This window comes from Dermacentor andersoni, chromosome 2 (genome assembly GCF_023375885.2).
Source record: "Dermacentor andersoni chromosome 2, qqDerAnde1_hic_scaffold, whole genome shotgun sequence".
In the NCBI taxonomy this organism is placed as follows: Eukaryota; Metazoa; Arthropoda; class Arachnida; order Ixodida; family Ixodidae; genus Dermacentor; species Dermacentor andersoni.
Window position 1 is genome coordinate 169,178,957 of NC_092815.1, and position 20,239 is coordinate 169,199,195.

General features: G+C 42.2%; 1 protein-coding gene across 1 annotated transcript; it reads left to right on the forward strand.

Annotated features, from left to right (window-relative positions):
* The first annotated feature begins 10,334 nt into the window (after positions 1-10,334).
* LOC126540474 (uncharacterized) lies at positions 10,335-17,207 on the forward strand. The gene is made up of 4 exons (XM_050187292.3): positions 10,335-10,428; positions 10,971-11,027; positions 11,679-11,830; positions 16,849-17,207. The coding sequence occupies exons 2-4, from the start codon at positions 10,976-10,978 to the stop codon at positions 17,170-17,172; spliced, it is 528 nt and encodes a 175-aa protein (XP_050043249.1). The 5' UTR covers positions 10,335-10,428; positions 10,971-10,975; the 3' UTR covers positions 17,173-17,207.
* Positions 17,208-20,239: the final 3,032 nt, after the last annotated feature.

Genomic DNA, 20,239 nt, shown 5'->3' on the forward strand with positions numbered 1-20,239 from the left:
TGTTGTAATAGCAAACCACAACGAATGGGCAGATTTCAGGGGTCTTCCCTCTAGCCTTGATGTAGTAAAATGATAATACCTCTTGGCCAGAAATACCTGCGTCAACTTGAGCAGTTCCTCCGCTAAACATTTCACTGACAAACAAAAGGCCTAGGGAAGGTTCTCCAAAGGTAGGTTCTCTTTCAAGCTTATCGATATTAAGGGACACCATCATATAGAGTAGTGTGTCGTTGGTTGTCGAGTAACCGTGTCTCAAGCTATTCCAGTTAATGGCAGGCAAGTTCAAATCACTTGTTTCAACTCTGTTCTACCCACGTAATCTCAGGAAATTATCGTAACGATTAAACAAAAGCATATCGTGGAAGTTAGGAGCCCTGTATGCGGCTCATAGAAAACAGGACCCGTCCAAAATTGGAACTTTCAAGAACAAGCTTTATGGTCGGCAAATTCACCAGCGATAACAGCATCAAGAAAGCACTTGGTAATAATACCTACTCCATCACCGCGAGACCCCCTATCGCGCCTGTTTAACTTATAACCTGGTGCTACAATCCCACAACCGCCAATCAAGCTATGTAAGTACTTTTTTGCTATAACAGACACATGTGTTTCATGAAACAACTGGAGGGTTTCAAGCTTATCAGTTTGGTTTGGTATGCTTCATGGATTAATAGATAACAAGCGCTGTTGTTGTGATATACGTTAGCTGCCTGGCTTTGAGCTGCTATTCCTTAGAACCTCAGGCTAAGTTTAGTCTATTCTAGGTTTCTCATTGACAAGATGCGCATTTTTACTACCGTTCTTTCTGCCTTTCCTCTATCTCAGAGTTGTTGACGCCTGCAGAGACAGCGGTCAGGGAGTGCCATCGTAATATCACATGATGAGCACAGGTCAAAAGCATCGTAAGTTGGGTATGATAACGAATATGAAGACGGACGCAAGCGTTTCAGATCCAGAAAGATGTCCCTGAAGTTCCTTCCTGATTTCAGTACGTATGAGCTCTCACAATTGGGCGTCATCGTTGAATCGAGCGTCGCAACAGGTGCGTGGGAAGCGAATGTACTGGTACGTGTCAAAACGTTGGCATGCTGTGATAATATCCCGAACGCTGTTTGGACTCTGAATGACGAGAGTTCTGAACGCGACTGAGTTGATGGCCTTGAGTATGTGGGGAATGCCATCAGCTTTCGCCATGACACTCTGTGCGCCGTGGCAGAGAACTATGTCGTCTGTATTTTATTCATGTCTAGGACTTGTCCGGTTCATGTGTGCGCTTTGACAGCTTCTGTTTGGCGACTTTGGTGCGTCCAGAGTAATGCCAAATATCTGTCGAAATTGCTGAGTTAATGTTGACTAGTCCAAAAACTCATTTTCATGGTTAAAGAAGCTAGTCTTCGGAACTTCCGTTGGATAAAAAACGACCTACCGCAGTGTCTGTGTGTGTTGCTCAGTTGTTGACGTCACTAGCTCCGGTGTAGTAACCGAGCCCATTCCACGTCGTCACCCAGGAGGCTGGAAAATACGGGAGGATCGCATTGTTTGGTTAAAATACACAAACATGTTGTGCAGAGGTGGTAGTACCTATGATGGATGAATTGTTTTTCGCCATCACCATGTATGACGAGAGCAAACGAAAAGTGGACCGGAGCTCTAAGAGAATTGAAACAGGCAGACGACCTGGGAATCGAAGCGCACTCCACCACTTGTGGGACGTAGACGAATGTGATTTTTTTTTCAGAGCACCCGCTTGAGACAGAGCCGGAGCGTCACATGAGACAAGAGATGATGAGAACTCGTGCATAGAAATGACGGCGGCGAAATGCAGAAATTAAGCTCTAAGTACAGGCCTAGTGTTTCGGAGAACATGTTCAAAGATGTTAAAAGTTTCCTGTAGCGGAAGGTGGTCTCGTGCGTGAGGTGGTCTACGAAAAGCGACGGATCTGCTTGCATAAAAGAAAATGAAACGAATAATCATATAATTACAAAAGAATGACTGACTGAGTGATAAATAATTATCCTATGCGCCAAACTGCAATTTACAATTTCGAGTTGTGGACTTCGCAAGGCACATCCACTTGGAGCGAAATCTCAGGATGAAACCAGTTTCCACGTATTACTTCGAGGACTTTGGGGAGAAATGCATTGGTGTTCCAGGTACTTCCTTAATAAAACGTCGTTTCGTAGATTCAAGCACAAAGGTAATTGGAACTCCAATGCATTTCTCCGCAAAGTTTAGGAATTATTATCTCGGAACTGGTGCCATCCTGAGAATTCATTCGAAGTGTATATGCCTTACGAACCCCACTGCTAGAATCTGTGAATTGCAATGCAGTCCATAATGTGATTAGTTAAAAACGTAATTTATTATTTCTTTAAATAGTCGGTTATGCATCATAATTTTTTGCGCAAACAATGCCCGTCTCTTCGACTAGACCACCTTTTGAACTAGGATTGTGCTGCCAAACGAAACCTTTAAATCGTTTTGAAAGTGCTCGATTTAAACACCCGGTATATATATTCACATGCCTTGCAGGGAAAAGTAAGGGAAAGGCTGCAGGGTTCTGTCGTAGACCCTTCCTCGGGCACGAATCATCGCATGGTTGAACGGAAGGGAATCGTTAACTCCGTCGGCCACTCCGGCTACTTTCCAGATGGTCGGGATAAAATTGCGGGTCGAACCGTGGCTACTGAGGTAGTCGCTGGCACGTAGCGCGTGACGTCAAGCGACACACAGAGGCGGCCGAGTCAATACGAAGCTTCTGCTGATACCTGGTCCGCTGGGAAACTGCAGCCGAAAGCCAATAGGTGGAGTCGAGTCGTTCACTGAGCTGTGGAGTGGTCATTGCTCACTTAAAAATCGACTTATACCGCAAAGGTTGCGAAATGCGGCCGCAGTTCCTCGCACAAGATTGAACGAATGTTTGACGAATGGTCGCAAGGCTGCGAATATTGGGTCACACCGATGGCAGCGACCATCGTAACGTTGGCTAATTGACCCAGCTACCACATGACGCGAAGGGTTTGTGGAGTGTAGAAGGTTCGGCGATGTTTTATCACCTGAGTCACCCCTCCCGACTGTCTTTCTCGATGAGGAAGTGATCAACGCCCTTTGCGATGCCTTCAAAAAGTCACCCACTTTGTCTTCAGGCGTCATATGGGCATCCACTCAATTTCAAAACTCCCTTACCTCTTCAATGTGCGTTCGCTATGTGTCGCCGGTAACCTGAGAATTTGCCACAACATCTGTTCCGGGCGTTTCTTTTTCGGCGCAGGTTGTGAAAACATTTCATGATTTGTTGAACAAGCCGTTCCCAAGTTGCCAAGTGTCTTCGTGTTTCGCAAATGAAACGAACGAGGTAAAGTCAACAAACGCCCCAACGCAACATAACAGGGCAGCAGCATTCCAGCTGTTACATTGTCTAACCCGATAATAGTGGTTGAGCCACTAGCCGAATTCGTCGTCGGGTCTTCCTGGGAAGATCCGTCGATCCCAGTAAATGCACGCGGACGCCCTTGCGGACCTCAGCTGCGCGTCTCAATTGCAGCTCATCTCTTCGATTACCGGTGCAATGTCGGCGATTCGCGGCTATGGTGAAGCTCCTGCTGTTGTATCCCCGTCGTTAGTGCATGTCATTCCTCTGCAATCGTTTGGTAGCAACTTACTCCTGACCTTTACCACGTCTGTGACCATGGGTAGCGCTTCATAAGAAGATGCGAGATTATAGCTTAAGTTAGGCCTTTTATGGAGATGCTCGCGTTCCAGTCAGACTTCGCTCTCATCTTCTACCTTTCATTATAATCTGACTATATATATATATATATATATATATATATATATATATATATATATATATATATATATATATATATATATATATATATATATATAAATATATATATATAGTAGAAGGTGGTTTCGCCGAAGGACCCGATCTTTATTAATCATATTATAAGAATCCAACAAAAATTACTCCCATGGCGACGTAGGGAAAATTACATGTACTTACTAACTGGATTAAAGAAACAATAAATAATGGAACAAAATGGATGAAAAACAACTTGCCGCTGGTGGGGGATGATCCCACGTCTTCCCATTACGCGCCCGATGCTGTGCGAACCGAGCTACCACGGCGCCGTTTTCCCATCCACTTCCTAGGGGTATTTATACTTTGGTATAAGAACTAACCCTGGGAGTGTTACGCAGCGTCACCACTTACGAACCTTGGCGGCAGATATGAAATATCCTTTCTGCCACAGGCGTCACGAGTACGTCATGCTTTTTGGTGAAGGCAACTGGTGAATAAAACCCCACGTGCTACCTGAAGGCATGGGTGGTATTACGTGCCTTCAGGTAGCATGCTACCATATGTTGTCCATGGTGTCATTGTTTCTTGGCTTCTTATGATGATGAAGAAAAATCGGGGCCCTCGGTGAACCCCCTTTTTCTGGTTTAATACATACCATACTGTAGTGAAACATAAAAACCAAGAAAGAATATGGGAAAACGGCGCCACTGTAGCTCAATTCGCAGAGCATCGCACCAGTAATGCGAAGACGTGGGATGCTTCCGCAGCTGCGGCAAGCTGTTTTTTCAACCACTTTAACTTCAGTTGTTTTATCATTTCTTTAACTGAATTAGTAAGCACAAGCAACTCCACGCATGTTGTCATTCCTGTCTTGCTTGCTGGCTTCTTATGAAACCATTATTAATAATTGGCCCCTCGGTTAACCTCCTTCCTTTTCGTTTATTAAAAAATGAGGGTATTGAATCGAGGAAGATTGATGCCTTCAGGTTGCACGCGTGCTTTTATTGACCATTTGCATTCACCGAAAAGCATCACAGACCACTTCACATTCCACTTTGAGGTGCTCTTCGTATGCCATTGTATAGATTAGTTATTTTGCCTTCCAATAGTCTTACGTGCCACATTGAAGTGCACTGTAATTTGGATGTCCATTCGCCATGACATTTTCTATTCATCTTGCAGATAAAGCAGGGCATAGTCCGGTGTTGTAGGGCATTTAGGGTTCCTTCCTCCGTTTATTTCAAATGCACCAAAATGATCTTATCTTTTTCTGTTCAAACAATGGTAATGTTTCATTATAATGTTATTATTCCCGATTATTATCTTGATAAACAATGGTTCAAGTGTGAACGCTGGTGTTAGTCAGCACCTGAGCATTATTCCTACATCTATGCTATGTTCTTTGACGAAAAGCTCATCAGCGAATTCTTATGCGTTTAAATACCTCCCTGTCCTGCAGCCCTGATGACATCAGATCGACCATTCCAAACGTTTCTGGGGGAGTATTTGCCCTCCACTGACAGCTACCTCCCTCATGATTCCTACAATTAACCCATGGCCTCAGTCCCCAGCAGGTGCGGAGCACGTAACCAAGGCGGCGGTCAGACCTGTAACGCAGCAGAGGGTGCTAAGATTCTCTGGGTGTGGACAGGCTGCCAATAGAAACTGACCCTGTCAACCTTTAACACCTGAATTTTGTCGAGTGCGGCTAGCTTAGCAGGACTCTCTGAGAAAATGTCAGGCATTGTCTTGGGTATCATCGGCCTTAGTGAGATCAGAAGAACTTGAGTGGCTTGTACAGAGCTAACTAATGGCTATGTCCTCTTCCTCTGCTATTGAGGACTCCTGGACGAAAAGCCAATACGGGGTAGGATTCGTAATGCATAAGCCCATAGCAGAGAACATTGAGGAATTCTACGGCAGTAATGAGGGGGTAGCAGTAGGTATAATAAAACATAAAAAAGGTATATATTAAAGATAGTAGAAGCCTACGCTCCAGCATCCACCGACGATTATGATGAAGTAGACTAGCTTTATGAACACGTTGAATTAGCGGTGAGAAGACTGCAAACTCAGTATACTATAGTATTGGGAGTCTTCAATGCGAAAATGGGGGAAAAGCAGGCCAGTGAACAAGCAATTGGCAACTATGGCGTCGATTCTAGTAACGCTAGAGAAGAGGTGGTGGTAGAATTCGCAGAAAGGAATAAGCGGCGAATAGCGTAGAAGCGCAGGGACAGAAACGGGACCTGGAAAAGCCCTCATGCTGAAATGAGAAATGAAATTGATTTCATGCTTTCTGCCGATACCAGTATAGGGCAGGATGTAGAAGTGTGAAGCAGGGCAAAGGGGGGGGGGGAGGAAACAGTGATCATAGGTTCGTGAGGGCTAGGATTCACCCTAATATAAGAGAGAAGGAGTAAAATTGGTCAATAACAAACAAGCTAACCTAGACGCAGTAAGTGCAGCAGCAGACAAATTCAGGCTGGTACTTGCAAACAAATATGCAGCTTTAGAACAGAGAGTTCAAGTGATATAGAGGTAATGAATGACACCGTAAGTAGGCTAACTTCCGACGCAGCATTGACGTGTGAGGCAAAGCACCAAGGCAACCAGTAGGCAAGTTCTCCCAAGTAACAAAGGCCCTTATAAAGGACTACGGTTTATGTTCTCATTGGCTGGGCTGGGCTGCGCTGCGCGTGGGCAGGAGCGAGGCGTCCCAGCCCATCAGCAATTCAGCAGTATACGAAATGGACACATCCACTAGGTGGACTCCTACAGAATACTTCCTCTGAACTTACTTTGTACCTCACCTCGTACGATCTTTCTATTTTGCTTATATTCATAGTCATCTTTCGTATTGTGTATCGTCGTTCGCTAACACGTATTCTATCCATAGTGAACGTATGCAGCAACTTCAGGTCATAGCTTTGAGACTAATAACTTTGAGCCCATTTGATTTGTCCTGTACATCTGTGTTTCCTAAACTTAACATTCTGCAGTTACGAGAGATATTCCGTCGGAAATTATCCGTAATTGCTTATAGGCTCCTCACACACGACATCTACATTGAATGTACTGATCTTCAAAAAATTAATAATAACCGCACTGCCTGGTTTTTCTTGAGCAATGATCTTTTGCCTGCCGTAAGCACAAATTACTGCAACTTCATACCGCCTCCTCTAGCATACAAGAGCCTTTCGAATTTACATCTCCACGGTCCAGGTCATGTTCGAATGCAGCAAGATATATGAGAGTGAGAAAATAACCGACTTATCTTAATTTTCTAATCAGCTGTCAATATTTTCATGTCGTTTTGCTCTATACCATTGTTCTTCTATAGGTATTTGATATTACTAACAAACAAACGATATTCATATCTTATGTCGGATTGATTATTCGCAATTTTATTTGCTATTATTATGTTTGTTCACACGCTTTTGAATATTTTTCAGGTTCATCAATAAATAAAGGTTAGGTTTCACTAAGAAAGATCTCAGCCAACCCCAACAGGTTCAGCGTAAGGTAGCCAGATTCAATTATGGAAAACATCGACGGCAAGGTTCTTCCTCTAATGTAATGAAGCAAAATAATGTCCAAACATTGCAAGCACGTAGAAAATTGCATCGCATCATGTTTCTTCACAATTGTCTTTCTGGGAAAACAACATTTACGTTACCTTTTTGGATCCAACGTATTTCTACGAGGAGAACATGTCACACGAATGATTTTTCTCTTGTGCAGTTGTATTTAACAAACGTAACGATATGTAATAAACTTATATAAGCAGTTTTTTCTCATGAACAGTACAAGAATGGAACTGTCTTCCCCGAAGTATATTTGTGTCCCTGGATGTCGCGAAGGAACTAGGCCATTTTCTTTTAGTGTTTGTATTCAAGTGCTGATATGGTTGTACTTGTACATTTTCTTTGTGTATCTGTGTTTAATCACTGTCCGGCTTAGATTTCATTATTTTGTACTGTAGCCCCTCCAGCATGGGCCTGCTTGGCCTGCAGTATTCTCTAAATAAATAAATATACACACAAATAAATAAATAAATAAATAAATAAATTAGTGTCGCCATGAACTTCTGTATTCAATTTCGTGTTGCATATAATCCACTTGATAATTATTATTTTTCATGTTCGCACATACGTACATGTTTGCTGTTTTTGTATATTATCCCCATTTATGTTATCATAGGACATTGCTCCCGCAGTTCTATTAAAACTCTGGGACGTCCTGCTGTAGTATTCTCGCAATGTAACTCCATACTTGACTGTTGCAGCAAACGACTTCTCTTCACATGTGCAAATTCGCGCATGTTTTCTTTATATATGTATGGCAGGAAAATCGATTAGTCGAATTATGTCCCGATTGTCACCCTTATGGAGCATCCGACATTTTCTAGCTTCTTCGCAACATACTGTTTTTACTGGAAAGAACTAATTTATTCTGAGACAGCAAGGATTTTTCCCTGGCCGATCCACCATCACAAATCTCGGAAGTTTCGTGGCATAGACCTCCGTGCTGGTATTTCAGAAGAAGCAGGTTTATGCCATTTACTCCAAGTTCAGGAAAACATATGACGTAGACCAATGCTCAATGCCTCTGGTTAAGGGTAAATAGTATGGGATTGACCTGTCTGTTGTCAATCTCCTTCGCAGGTATTTTCTTGATAGTTTATGTTGTTAGTTTAACTGTTAGGACACTATTTTTTATGTTTATTAGAGACGTTTTTGCTGCCTATTCAGATTGCTCTTTTCGTTGTATACGCGCCAAGTTTAGAAATGCCGGTCAGCAATGCTTTTTAGTACGTTTAGACTTCCGCATTTCTTAAATTGGGCGTGTTGGGGATCTAGGGAACGATAATTCTTATATATAATATTTATTATTCTTCATATGCTTCATTTCAAACTGTGGAGAATAATACCTCGCCGCAGTTATTCGACGATTATTAGTTTCTGAATGCCGCGAGTGCTCGTGGTGAAAAAGTGAAATATGAGTTACAATGCCTGGCACACATTTCACGTGAATTCAGCAACAAGAAAACTCGAGAGTTATCATTACTGCCTGCGTTAACTGTGCCAGCTAATATATTGTCGCCTCCCATGTTTGTAACAAAGAGGTCAGTCATTGATCCATCATTTTGCATATCCGCGTTTAGAGCAGACATACCATTCGACATCGTTTGTTATCCGAGTTCATCTTTTTAGGATAGTTTGAGCATGTGACTGTTATGACCCCCAAAGGGTAATACTGTCTACTATACAGGAAAACTAAAGAGAAAAAGTTTGTCCAGAAACACAAAGAAATGGATGCCACTACCGTCAAGACGTTTGTAGTATAATACACGCGTAAAATCTCAACGATTGGATGTCATCATCATCATCAGCTTATTTTATGTGCTCTGTAGGACGAAGGCTTCTCCCTGCGATTTCCAATTGCCCCTGTGCTACCCCAAGCATTTCATTTCATCACTTCGCGTAGACTTCGGCCGTCCTCGATTGCGCTTCCCTTCTGTTGGCACACATTCTGCGACCCTAGTGGTCCACTGGTTATCTAACCTACACAATACATGACCTGCCCAGCTCCATTTCTTCTTTCAATGTCAATTAGAATATCGGCTGTTCCCATTGACTCTCTGATCCACACAGATCTTTTCCTGTATCTTAATGTTACGCCTAACATTTTTCGTTACATCGGTCTTTGAACAAAATTTTTCATCCTCCGCACAAGCCAATTGGATATTCTAATATAGAACAGTAAGAGGTGAGGAAATATTAGCAAAGAGCGCATCTACTTTAGACGAGTTTATGAAAATGCACTACATTCTGCTAAAGTGTATTAGTGTAGAAGAGGCTGGTGGATATAAGTCCGTTCTCGATTATCTTGGTTTTTTATGGCCACAACAGGCTGACCGTGAAACTTTCGCAAAAGGCCATTGATGTATCACTTATATTTGAAGTGATTTTCCTTTGCCCAACGTTCAACTCAGAAAAGCAGTGCCTGACTGTCCTGAGTGAAGTTTTCGTTGCGGAGAAGAGAATTCAACTCGTAGTTGAGGACCTTGCTCTTAGAAAGCCAAAAGTAACAACTAGTCAGCCACCAAAAGCGGACATGAAGGAGACGGGATTACCTCGTTGCAAGTAGCCCGTAGCTCAGCAACAAACTCAGGCGCACCAATTTGCTGTGGGACCTCTATTTATGGTTCGATTACATCTTTATTACCTCTCAATTACGTCTTTCAATTGCATTGATCGCATTGCGTAGTAACAAGCTCCAAAGCATTCTGCGATCCAGCTAGACTTGAGGCGAACAATCATTCAATAAGAGGCTGTATCTGAGATTGTAGCGCACGGCATGAGAAGAATCTCGTCATTAACTAAAATCTGTGCAACGAACAATACCTCTGACGGCCGCACTCGAGATAACTGTGGTATCTAGGTCTCTACACGTGCATTTCCACGACCGTTTATCTTGTGGGAGGAACATATCTCTTCATAAAGGACAAAAAGAACGGCTCATCAAGATTCCAAGGTATAAAAACCGCAGTGTTAAGGCAGCTTATTCACATTTCGCTCGATACAAGCTGACAAATACCCTGGGGCTCCTGATTTTGGTAAGTTGACTTACATGTGCTGTGCTTCAGTTCCTTTCGTAATCTGAGAACCATTCCCGTTTACAAATATAAAAAGCAATGGAATAAGACCTATATGAAATACAGTTCTCTTTCCTTTCACATTATTAAATAAAGATGAATATAAGGGAGTATACTTTTGCAAAGTGGTGCAAGTCTTTCTTATACAAAGCTGCTTCCTTGATGTCCAACGTGTGACGCGGTCAACCTAACTGAAACTAAAATTTGGTGTACGAATTAGCGTTAGGTTCACAGTGAACTAATATGAGAATAAAGAAGCCTCTCAGTAAATAAGTAGATTGTTTCAGGCTGTGCTGGAAGGTTACTACATATTGGCCGTGTACTTAAAATTAGGTCAACAATATTTCATTTCAAGGTAAATGCACAGCTATACTTTGAAGTTTCTTTGCTTGAGAGAATGGTTCTGAAAGAATAGCTACGGTTTATAACACTTTAGACGTGTATTTGCGCATAAATATGAGAACCCGCCGCAGATAGCTACAATGTTTTTACATTTCTCACAGACGTCATGAGGCACATTTCGGCAGCCATTTGTCTCGTGGTCCTCGTCGCCTTTACGGGTACGTATAAATAGTTATTCCACTAAAGAACAAACTAAATTAAATATATCAAATTCATTGCACAGAAATGAACCTTTCTAAATTAAGAAACAGTAAATGAAGCGATCTTATACCCACAAAGAAGGTTTATACAACAGCTACACATCTTTGTTATCTTGAAGGTTTGAAAGCCAAAGTTTAATCTGTGTTCGCATGCGCCGATTATCCATTTTCACTTTCAAGGTGAATAGCAGGCTACCAAGTTTGACTTGAGAGTGCCTTGTGTTTACACATATGTTCATTTTTGTTATCTAAATCAACCGGCGTCAGTTTCAAGAGACAAGACGACACATATGTAAATCTTGCTTCGTTCAAAGGGTAATATATATATATATATATATATATATATATATATATATATATGTACTGAAACTCGTAAGCAGATCTTTATGAACTACACAGTTAGAGATTTGAGAGATGCTGATCCATAATTTGCTGTGGGTCACCTCACATGTTACTTTACACGCGAACACCATCGGCGAACCAAATTTTGCTTACATGCCAACATTTTGCTCGCCAACACACGCAGCGTTTTAAAATGTACTACATATATTTCTTACAAGTAATTTGTGAGAGAAGCTCTAACAGAAACTCCTGTTCGTGCCATTTCAGCGGACGCAAACACAATTCCCCAAGAAGGGTCTAACCTTGACACAACATTGGACAGGGCGGCCGAATGTGCCGCTCAGGATGCTGTTCATGTGGGTGAGATCCTGCAAGAAGTGGCCCAGACCCTAGCTGCGGACGAAGCTATTAATTCTGAGGTGCGTAGAAGAACTAACGTCAAATTCAGGAGGTGAAATATATATTTTTTCCGGGAATAGCTGGCATTTAGTTCTACTAAGAGCTGTAATAGTCTGTCTACAAAAGGCGGTAAAATGCACGGTATAGGGGGAGTCCACATGACTACTCCAGCAACGGCCCCTTCCGAGTAACGGAAACTAATCTCGAAGACTATAGTTATGCTGAGTGCATGCACTGCAAATAATTAGAGGCCATGCAGCACGATGCAGACATCATACTATGAATACCACCTATTGAGGCTACTGGGGCAGTCTCTATCTAATCAAATAAGGCTTGGGTCAGATACTGGACGTATGCTTCTTAAAACAAATTAGCACATTTCATAGTTACTTTTATGAACTCTATTATTTCATTTCATTTCATTTATTTCTGAAAGCGCACAAGAACGGCTCTATGCCTTTCAATTGTCGCAGTCGTGTTACACCAAGAGCAGAACACTGACAACCTTCAGGAAGCGTATAATATGTATCTCTACAGACTATTTGACACGTTCTGATAACAATATTAGGCAATACAAACTTTAGAATGTTTAGAAAACGTGATCACTAAAGAAGCGTGTGTGGTGTATCCATGAAGAGGTATTGTGCGAGGTCACAAAGTGCAATAGCTGTGCGAAATCTATTTATGCGTTCTTGTATGGCTAAATGAATTACGTTAGGTGCAGTAGGGTCTCTCTACCCGTATATAACAATATGTGGACTGCTTTTTCGCAGTGGCACAGTCGCAATGGCTCTATAGTACACCTGATAAAAGAGAAACTGCCACTCCTTTAGGAGTCGCCTAAAGGATTATGGGCGAATATATGCTCGGAAATAAGTAGCTTTGTTCATAACTGACCTGTGCGCTACATCATCATCATCATCAGATTATTTTATATCTACTGCAGGGCAAAGGCCTCTCCCTGAACTGCCCAATTACATTTGTCGTGCGCCAACGGATTGCAACTAGACCAGCGAATTTCCTAATTTCATCGTACCACTTAGCCTTCTGTCGTCCTGGACAGCGCTGCCCTTCCCTTGGCACCCATTCTGTAACCCTAATCCGTTATCTAACCTACGCATAACATGACCTGCCACACTCCATTTCTTTCTCTTAACATCAATTAGAATACTGGTTATTCCCATTTTCTCTCGCACCTACACCACTCTCTTTCTGTCTCTTAACGTTATGCCTAGCATTCTTTGTTCCATCGCTGTTTGTGCAGTCCTTAACTTGTTCTCAACCTTCTTTCTCCGTCTCCAAGATTTTGCCCTATATATTAGCACTGGTTGTACATCTTCTTTTTCAATGATAATGCAAAGCTCCAAGTCAGGAGCTGACAATGTCGGCCGCATGTGCTCCAACCTATTATTATTCTACTGTGAATTTCGTTCTCAAGGTCAGGTTCCGTGTCACTAATTGACATAGGTAAACGTACTCCTTCACAGAATCTACAGGCTGACTGGCGATTCAGAACTATTGTTCCCTTCCCCGGCTATTCATGATTAGCTTTGTCTTCTGCAAATTATTCTTAAACCCCATGTTAAGATCCTCAATCATTTGTTGTAACTCGTCTCCAGTGTTTCTGAACACACAAATATCGTCCGCAAACCAAACGTTGCTAAAATATTCGTCGTCCATTCTTACTTCTCAGCCTCCCCAGTTTAATAGCTTGAATACTTCTTCCAAGCACCCAGTGAATAGCATTGAAGAGATGTCTCCTTGTCTAACCCCTCTCTTTGTAGGTATCCTCCTACTTTTGTTGTGCACAGTTGAGGTAGCTGTGGAATCTGTGTAGATATTTTCCAATAGGTTTACGTAAGCGGCCTGTGCTCCTTGATTACGTATTCCTCTATGACTGCTGGTATCACTGCTGAATAAAATTCATTTACGTAATCAATGAAAGCCATATAGAGAGGCTGACTGTGCTCTGCAGATTTCTCGATTACCTGATATATCACATGGATGCAATCTATTGTAGACTATCCCTTCCTGAAACCGGCCTGTTGCTTTCGTTGACTAAATTCCAGTCTTGCACTTATTGTATTGGAGATTATCTTGTTGAATATTTTATTTAATGTTGTATGTAAGCTGAAGGAGCTCTAGTTTTTCAATTCTTTAACGTCTCCCTGTTTGTGGGCTAGTATAATCTTCGCATTCTTCCAGTTTTCTTGGACCCTTGCAGTCGATGGACACTTCGTATCAAGAGTCGCCAGTTTTCGAAGCATTACGACTCCTCCATCTTTGATTAAATGAACTGTTATTCATCGTCTCCTGCCACTCTTCATCGTTTCATGCCCTTCAAGGTCCTTCTGACCTCGTTGTTAGTTATAGGAGGAGTTTCTGTGTCATGTTCATCACTGTTTCTAATGGAGGCATCCTGACCCCTCTGGGTACTGTAGAGGTCAGTATAGAATTCTTCCGTTGCTTTTACTATATATTTAAGATAGCTGATGATATTACCCGGCTGATATTTCAGTGCATACGTCTTCGTTTGCTCTATGCCTAGTTTTTTTCTGGTTGATTTCAGGCTGTATCCATTTTTTACGGTTTCTTCCGTCTTTCTCCCATTATAGTTTAGAATATCGCTAATTTTCGCCTTGCTGATCAATTTTGGCAGTTCCGCAAATTTATTCTTATCTCTTGAATTGGACACTTTCATTGTTTGTCGTTTCTTTATTAAGTCCTTTGTTACTTGGGAACATACTGGTTACCTTGGTTCCTTACTTCGTGTTTCAATCGCTCCTTCTGAAGCCAACCTAGTTACCGTTTCATCCAGTATCTCTACGTAAGCTTCATCTGTCTGTTGAATGGCTGCATATTTGTTTCCAAGTGCCAACCTGGCTTGGTCTGCTTTTACCCATACAGCATCTAGATGGGCCTGTTTCTGCTTGACCACTTTTACCCTTTCTCTCCTGAAATTCAGGTGAATCTGACCCCTCACTAATCTATGTTCACTCCACTTTACCCTACCTAATACTTCTACATCCTGCACTATGCTGGGATCGGCAGAAAGTATGAAATTATTTTCATTTGTTGTTTCACCATTAGATTTTTTCCAGGTCCACCTTTTGTTCCAAAGCTTCCTCAAGAAGGTGTTCATTATTTGCAGCTTATTCATTTCCGCGAATTCTACCAACATCTCTCCTGGAGTGTTCCTAGAATTCACGACGCCGTTGCCAATGGCTTGTCCACCAGCCTGATTTTTCCCCACTTTTGCATTGAAGTCGCCCATGACTACAGCATACTCCTATTCAGCGTTATTACGACTACTGCTGCCCTCTCCGTAATGCTGTAGAATTCGTCAATGTTGCCAGCTATGTCCTCATGGATTAGGAATCCTACTCCGAACTGCTTCTTATCTGGTAGTCCTCTATGAAGACGTGGTGATTTGTAAGCACATTATAAGCTTTACCGGTTCTTCTGACCTGACTAAGGACAATGATATCCTAAAGACGGCCTGATAGTGTCAGTTTCCATTGGTGCCCTGTCCAGGTCAGGAGATTCTTAGCACCCTCTTCGGCGTTACAGGTCTGACCGCCGCCTTGGTGAGGTGCTCCACAGCTGTTGGGGACAGACGGCCATTGCGTAATTGAAGGAGTCATTTGGGAGGGAGTGGCCTGATACTGCCCCAGGAAGCGAAGTTCCTGTTCTAGTGAGGGAGTGTCTTGTTGTAGTTTAGTGGGTCTTCCTAATTCTGTAGTACCTGGATTACTGTAGCTCCACTTGCTCTCAGCGTTTTTGTAGATGTCAGGCGCCACTGAAAGACTGGAGATGTAATGCTATGGGAGAGGTGAGTTTAGGAAATAAAACGCGAGGATTCGAACTTCTCACTGTGGCAACCGAGCATCCGCGCTAGCTTAGTCAGATAACCCTGCAGCCTGTCAGGCCACCTTATTTCGGAGAATTCCAGCCCAGACAATATGACGCACCCAAAAACGTGCTTGACTTATCCGCGTTATACGGGTTTCTGATCGCGGCAGGTTGCGCGACATAGTATGTCTCAGTGGGTCTCACATCGTGATTTCAGAGTCTCACGTACGCATGCTGCCTTAAGCGCGGCTAGATACACGATATATTTTCGGCGAACTTGAAGAGCACAACGGAATTTGAACAATCTCATAATCTGGTGTGATATAGAAGCAACCATAATCCAACCTCCGTAGAAGCCCAAGAAGGGCGTGTCTTTGGTGTTGTGTTCGCTTTATAAAAAGTAACACATCACAAAGCTGGGTTGTTCGTTCCGCCAGTTGCGACATGGCCAATGAGGTGGCCGACCTGTTCTCTTATATCGCACTGTTCTCTTACTGGTCCGCTAAGTAACATTATGAAAAATACTCGCTGCTCACCTAGTTTTATAGAACTGTGTGAGGCTTGTACTAAGGACGTGTGGAAAAACTATCTGATGAAATAATGTGGGCTGTAGAGATAAAAAAGAAGGAGCTCAATCTCGGTATATTCCTGTCTCTGTTTGCTTTATTTATATAATGTAAATTGTGCCCTCTATTGCACACGCATAGTTTATGCGTACTTCCTTATATTTGTAATCCTGCAGTTTTTCCACGGCGCACAACATGTGCAACGCCTCCCATAACGCATACTGAGTGCTCCATGTGATTTGATCAATTAATATGAGCAGGGTTTAGAGAGATAATAACTTCGAATAGAGAAAATAGGACTAATTTACAAGCTCCTAAAAAAGCACCACCAAATGTTGTTTATCGTGCGTCATAATAAATGAGAATGAGCACTTTTTTATAGCAAAAGTGTACACTCGGTTCCCACTTGCTATATCTTTAGGGTTGTGTAAGCAAACTTTTTAAACGCAAGCCGAATGTTGATATTCTCACGTGTTAAGCATAGCTGCCTTCAGTAAACGGGAGACTCTTGGTTTTCAAATACATGTATGTTAAAAAGAGACGGAAGGAATTGGAACTAACCTTTACGCAACGGTTCGCGGCATTTCAACCTTTAATACCTGCGTACTTTTATTTTTCAGAGTGATGAGTACTTTCTTCGTGATCTATGGGAAAAAACAAAGGACGCTTTGAAGAATGCCACTGAAAATGTTAAGGCAACCGTGAAAGGCGCCTACAAGGATGCCAAGGGCCACATAAAGAAAGCCGCTGAGGACGCCAAGAAGAAAATAAACGAAAAGGTAGCCGAGATCATATCCAAGTTGTTAAGCAAAGTTATGAGTGGCTATGCCTTGGAGGATTCTGAGAGCCGCGGGAACTTTGTCAAGCTGTTTCTCGATGTCATCATGCGAGCAGCCCAGCGATTTTTGAAGATGGGCAAGGCTTTGGAAAGCATTCAGAACTGATGAGAATAAAATGCTCAGCTGCGAAACTCATAAAATGTTTTGGTGTTGTCCTTCTTTTTAACTCCTAATTGCTGTGACACAATCCTGAAAACGCGATAACGAGGAAAACGTTGAAAGTTGGAAGGCAGGCTCGTTAACGAGCTTCCACATTGTTAGCTACCACACGATGAAAGAGGAGGAAGCGCAGAGGAACGGAAAGGGTGAAAGCACTCTACAAGAAATGTTGCGAGCCCAGTCACAACGGTGTTCACCGCGCACTTAGTCCTATCGTTCGTTGAAAGTGTAGGAAGCTCTTACAGCCCACTGCGCATATGATAATGGCGTCCACCGTCCGAACTATCGGTCGTTCAGTGACAATAAAATTGCATGGGAAGTATGGCTTTCATCATCGGATGAACGGTGGTAATAATTATAGGCAATCAATAAATAACATTAATTTACAATAATCACACAAGAAAGCAGAAATGTAAAACGACTACAACCAAAAGGCTGGTGATAAAAATAGATGAACAAAAAAGAATTAACTGGAACAACAGCTACAGAATGAGCACCAGCACAATAACAATGCTCAGTTCACAAACGGACTACAGATGAGCAAGGAGGGAAGGACTATGGAAAGACAGCAGAGGAGTGCCGCTTGAAAGAAGTGCGACACAGAAAGGTACAAGATGCTAATAGAAAGAAGACAAAATGTCTTGAATCGTATAAACATGAGAAAATGGCGGTTGTAAAGATTTTTCATTCCATGGAAGCGCGAGTATCTGCTAAAACAGGCAGAAATGTGGAAGGGTCTATGTTCCCTCGTATTCTTATGTGGAACCTGTAGTGAAACAGAAGTTAGTAGATGCGTGAATCTTATAATTAAATGAATGACTTTGTACGAAAAGAGGACGTTGGCAGAACTATATTTGTATTCAAAGACGCAAGTGTAGGATAATTATTCAAATTTATACCGTCCTTCATGGGCGAGGTCGGAAAACAGTGTTTCTATACAGTCATGAACGGCTCTGCCGCCGCTCAATTATTATGCTATTCGAATAGCTTGTGCCATTTCACACTACTGAGGAGTATTCAAGTAATGGGAGACATGAGGATGTGTATAACTTAAGGAGGGGGAACTGGGGTGCGGAAACGTCTTGTAAGTCTGCCGACTAAACCGTAGAGCGCGCAGGGCGTCGTTTTGCTACGTGTTGGGAGTGGATAGATATGCTTAAAGTTATCTAAAAAGTAGACAGCTATTTCTTATTTCAACTATCTTGGCTTTGGCCAACGCCTGACGATGAAGAAAATAGGGAAACATGATACATCGGTTGTGCGCGAATGCGAAACACTTTTCGCATTCGTTTCGTTTTAGATGAATTAAGAGTGAGCCCTTTCAAACGGCACAATTTCGAGAGCGAGGATAGGTCGCATAGCAGAGCCCGGAACTACGCAGTACTGTGTATCTCCTTTACTATTTTGATGCCCTCTATATAAAGAAGAAATAAATGTTTCCGGAATGCTGAGGAAACCTCATTGATCAAAATCAGGAAGACAATTGAATAACCTTGGGCACACCACCAGATACCACATTAACAAAAGAAGGTTAATCATTGACGGTCACGAAGCCGGACTTATTGAGGAGACCACTGCGTAGCAGAATTAGAAGTTTCAACTCCATTGTCCGCAAACTTTTCGAGCAGGAGGCGATGACAGATTACGTCAAACGTTTTTCTGAACTCGCGCAACACAGCATCAAGCCTTTTACGTGACCGGCGTGGAAACCTGCATCATAGTGCTGACAAAGATGGTGGTATCTGCGTTGCCAGAAAGCAAGTTATTTGGATTTGCAGCGATCCCACTTTCTACGCTGCGCAACAATACATTGTGGATAGCCAATTCAAGACGTTGAAAGTGGCAGAGATAAGACAAATTAAGCGGTAGTCCTCGTCATCCATCTGAGCGACGGGTTTAAAGACAGAAAGAACGCATGTGGGTTTACAAGGACGCGAAAATGGTAACTTATTCAGACAGAAACAAAGATTCATGTCAGCAGATGTACAATGATACCTGTTATAAGCATTGTTATTGGTGGCCTAGACGCCATTTTGGCAGCAGGACAAAGTTGGTCTAAGGCGTCTGAGGCATTGCCTGATCAGATTTTTCTCAAAGCATGCTGAGCTGAAAATTTCGCAGTGCTGCCTGGTGACGGTTTTTATACAGTGGGCAAATGAACAGTGGTAAAATCAGAGATTGCTTGCAACAGTCGACAGAAAGAGTTCATCAGACGAATAGCATCGGCAGGTTTCTTGGAGCGCATACGAAAACTATATAAAAAGTCCGTTGGCCCGTTAGAATCCTGTTGTCCTATGACTGAATAATAACAATTCAATGCCTCTATGATCACAAGAACATCAGTCATAGTTGTAACATTGTTATTAAAGTATTACTATATTTACCAAGCAAACAATTTTAGGGACCTAAAAATGTGCAAGAGCCACGTAGCCGGAGAAAGCCTACGTAATGTTTGTCGTCGCTTGAGATTAGATTATTTTCCGCATTCCGCCTGCATACATCATTTCCCTTTATTTCAACTACTTAGATATTATATTTAGATGAAAAGTGGCAATCAGAAAAATGTAGATCAATAGAAAAAGCTCCAGATGGAAGTTTCTATTGCTCTATACGTGCTACATGAAAGTGTTTTTCCAAGCGAGAAAGAAGCCCGCGAATACACGCAAAATTGCTGCGCACCTGACTACTCGAGGTATATCTTCAGGAAGACTGCACTCATGTTTAATTAATATCTGCTCACTGATAAAGTGCTCTATGAGTCAGGCGATGCTTTCTCGCTCCAGACAGATAGCACCCACCGTATCTTCTCCATATTTTCTCAATAATGCTCAAATTGATTTATACACTTTTGCAAATTTGAAGAATGGAAACAAAGAAGAGCAGCGAGATTGGCATGAACGTAAAGAAATAAATTACAAATCTCTAGAATAGCAAAAAGGGAAGTGCCTTGCTATTTGAGTTTCTACCTTGTTACCTAAGCGCGAAAACATACCACAGCATAACACCGCAACAA

Coding starts and splice junctions, on each gene's coding strand:
- LOC126540474 (XM_050187292.3), top strand. CDS start 10,976: ATGAGGCACATTTCGGCAGCCATTTGTCTCGTGGTCCTCGTCGCCTTT. Junction 11,028..11,678: donor GGTCCTCGTCGCCTTTACGG/GTACGTATAAAT, acceptor GTGCCATTTCAG/CGGACGCAAACACAATTCCC. Junction 11,831..16,848: donor ACGAAGCTATTAATTCTGAG/GTGCGTAGAAGA, acceptor TTTATTTTTCAG/AGTGATGAGTACTTTCTTCG.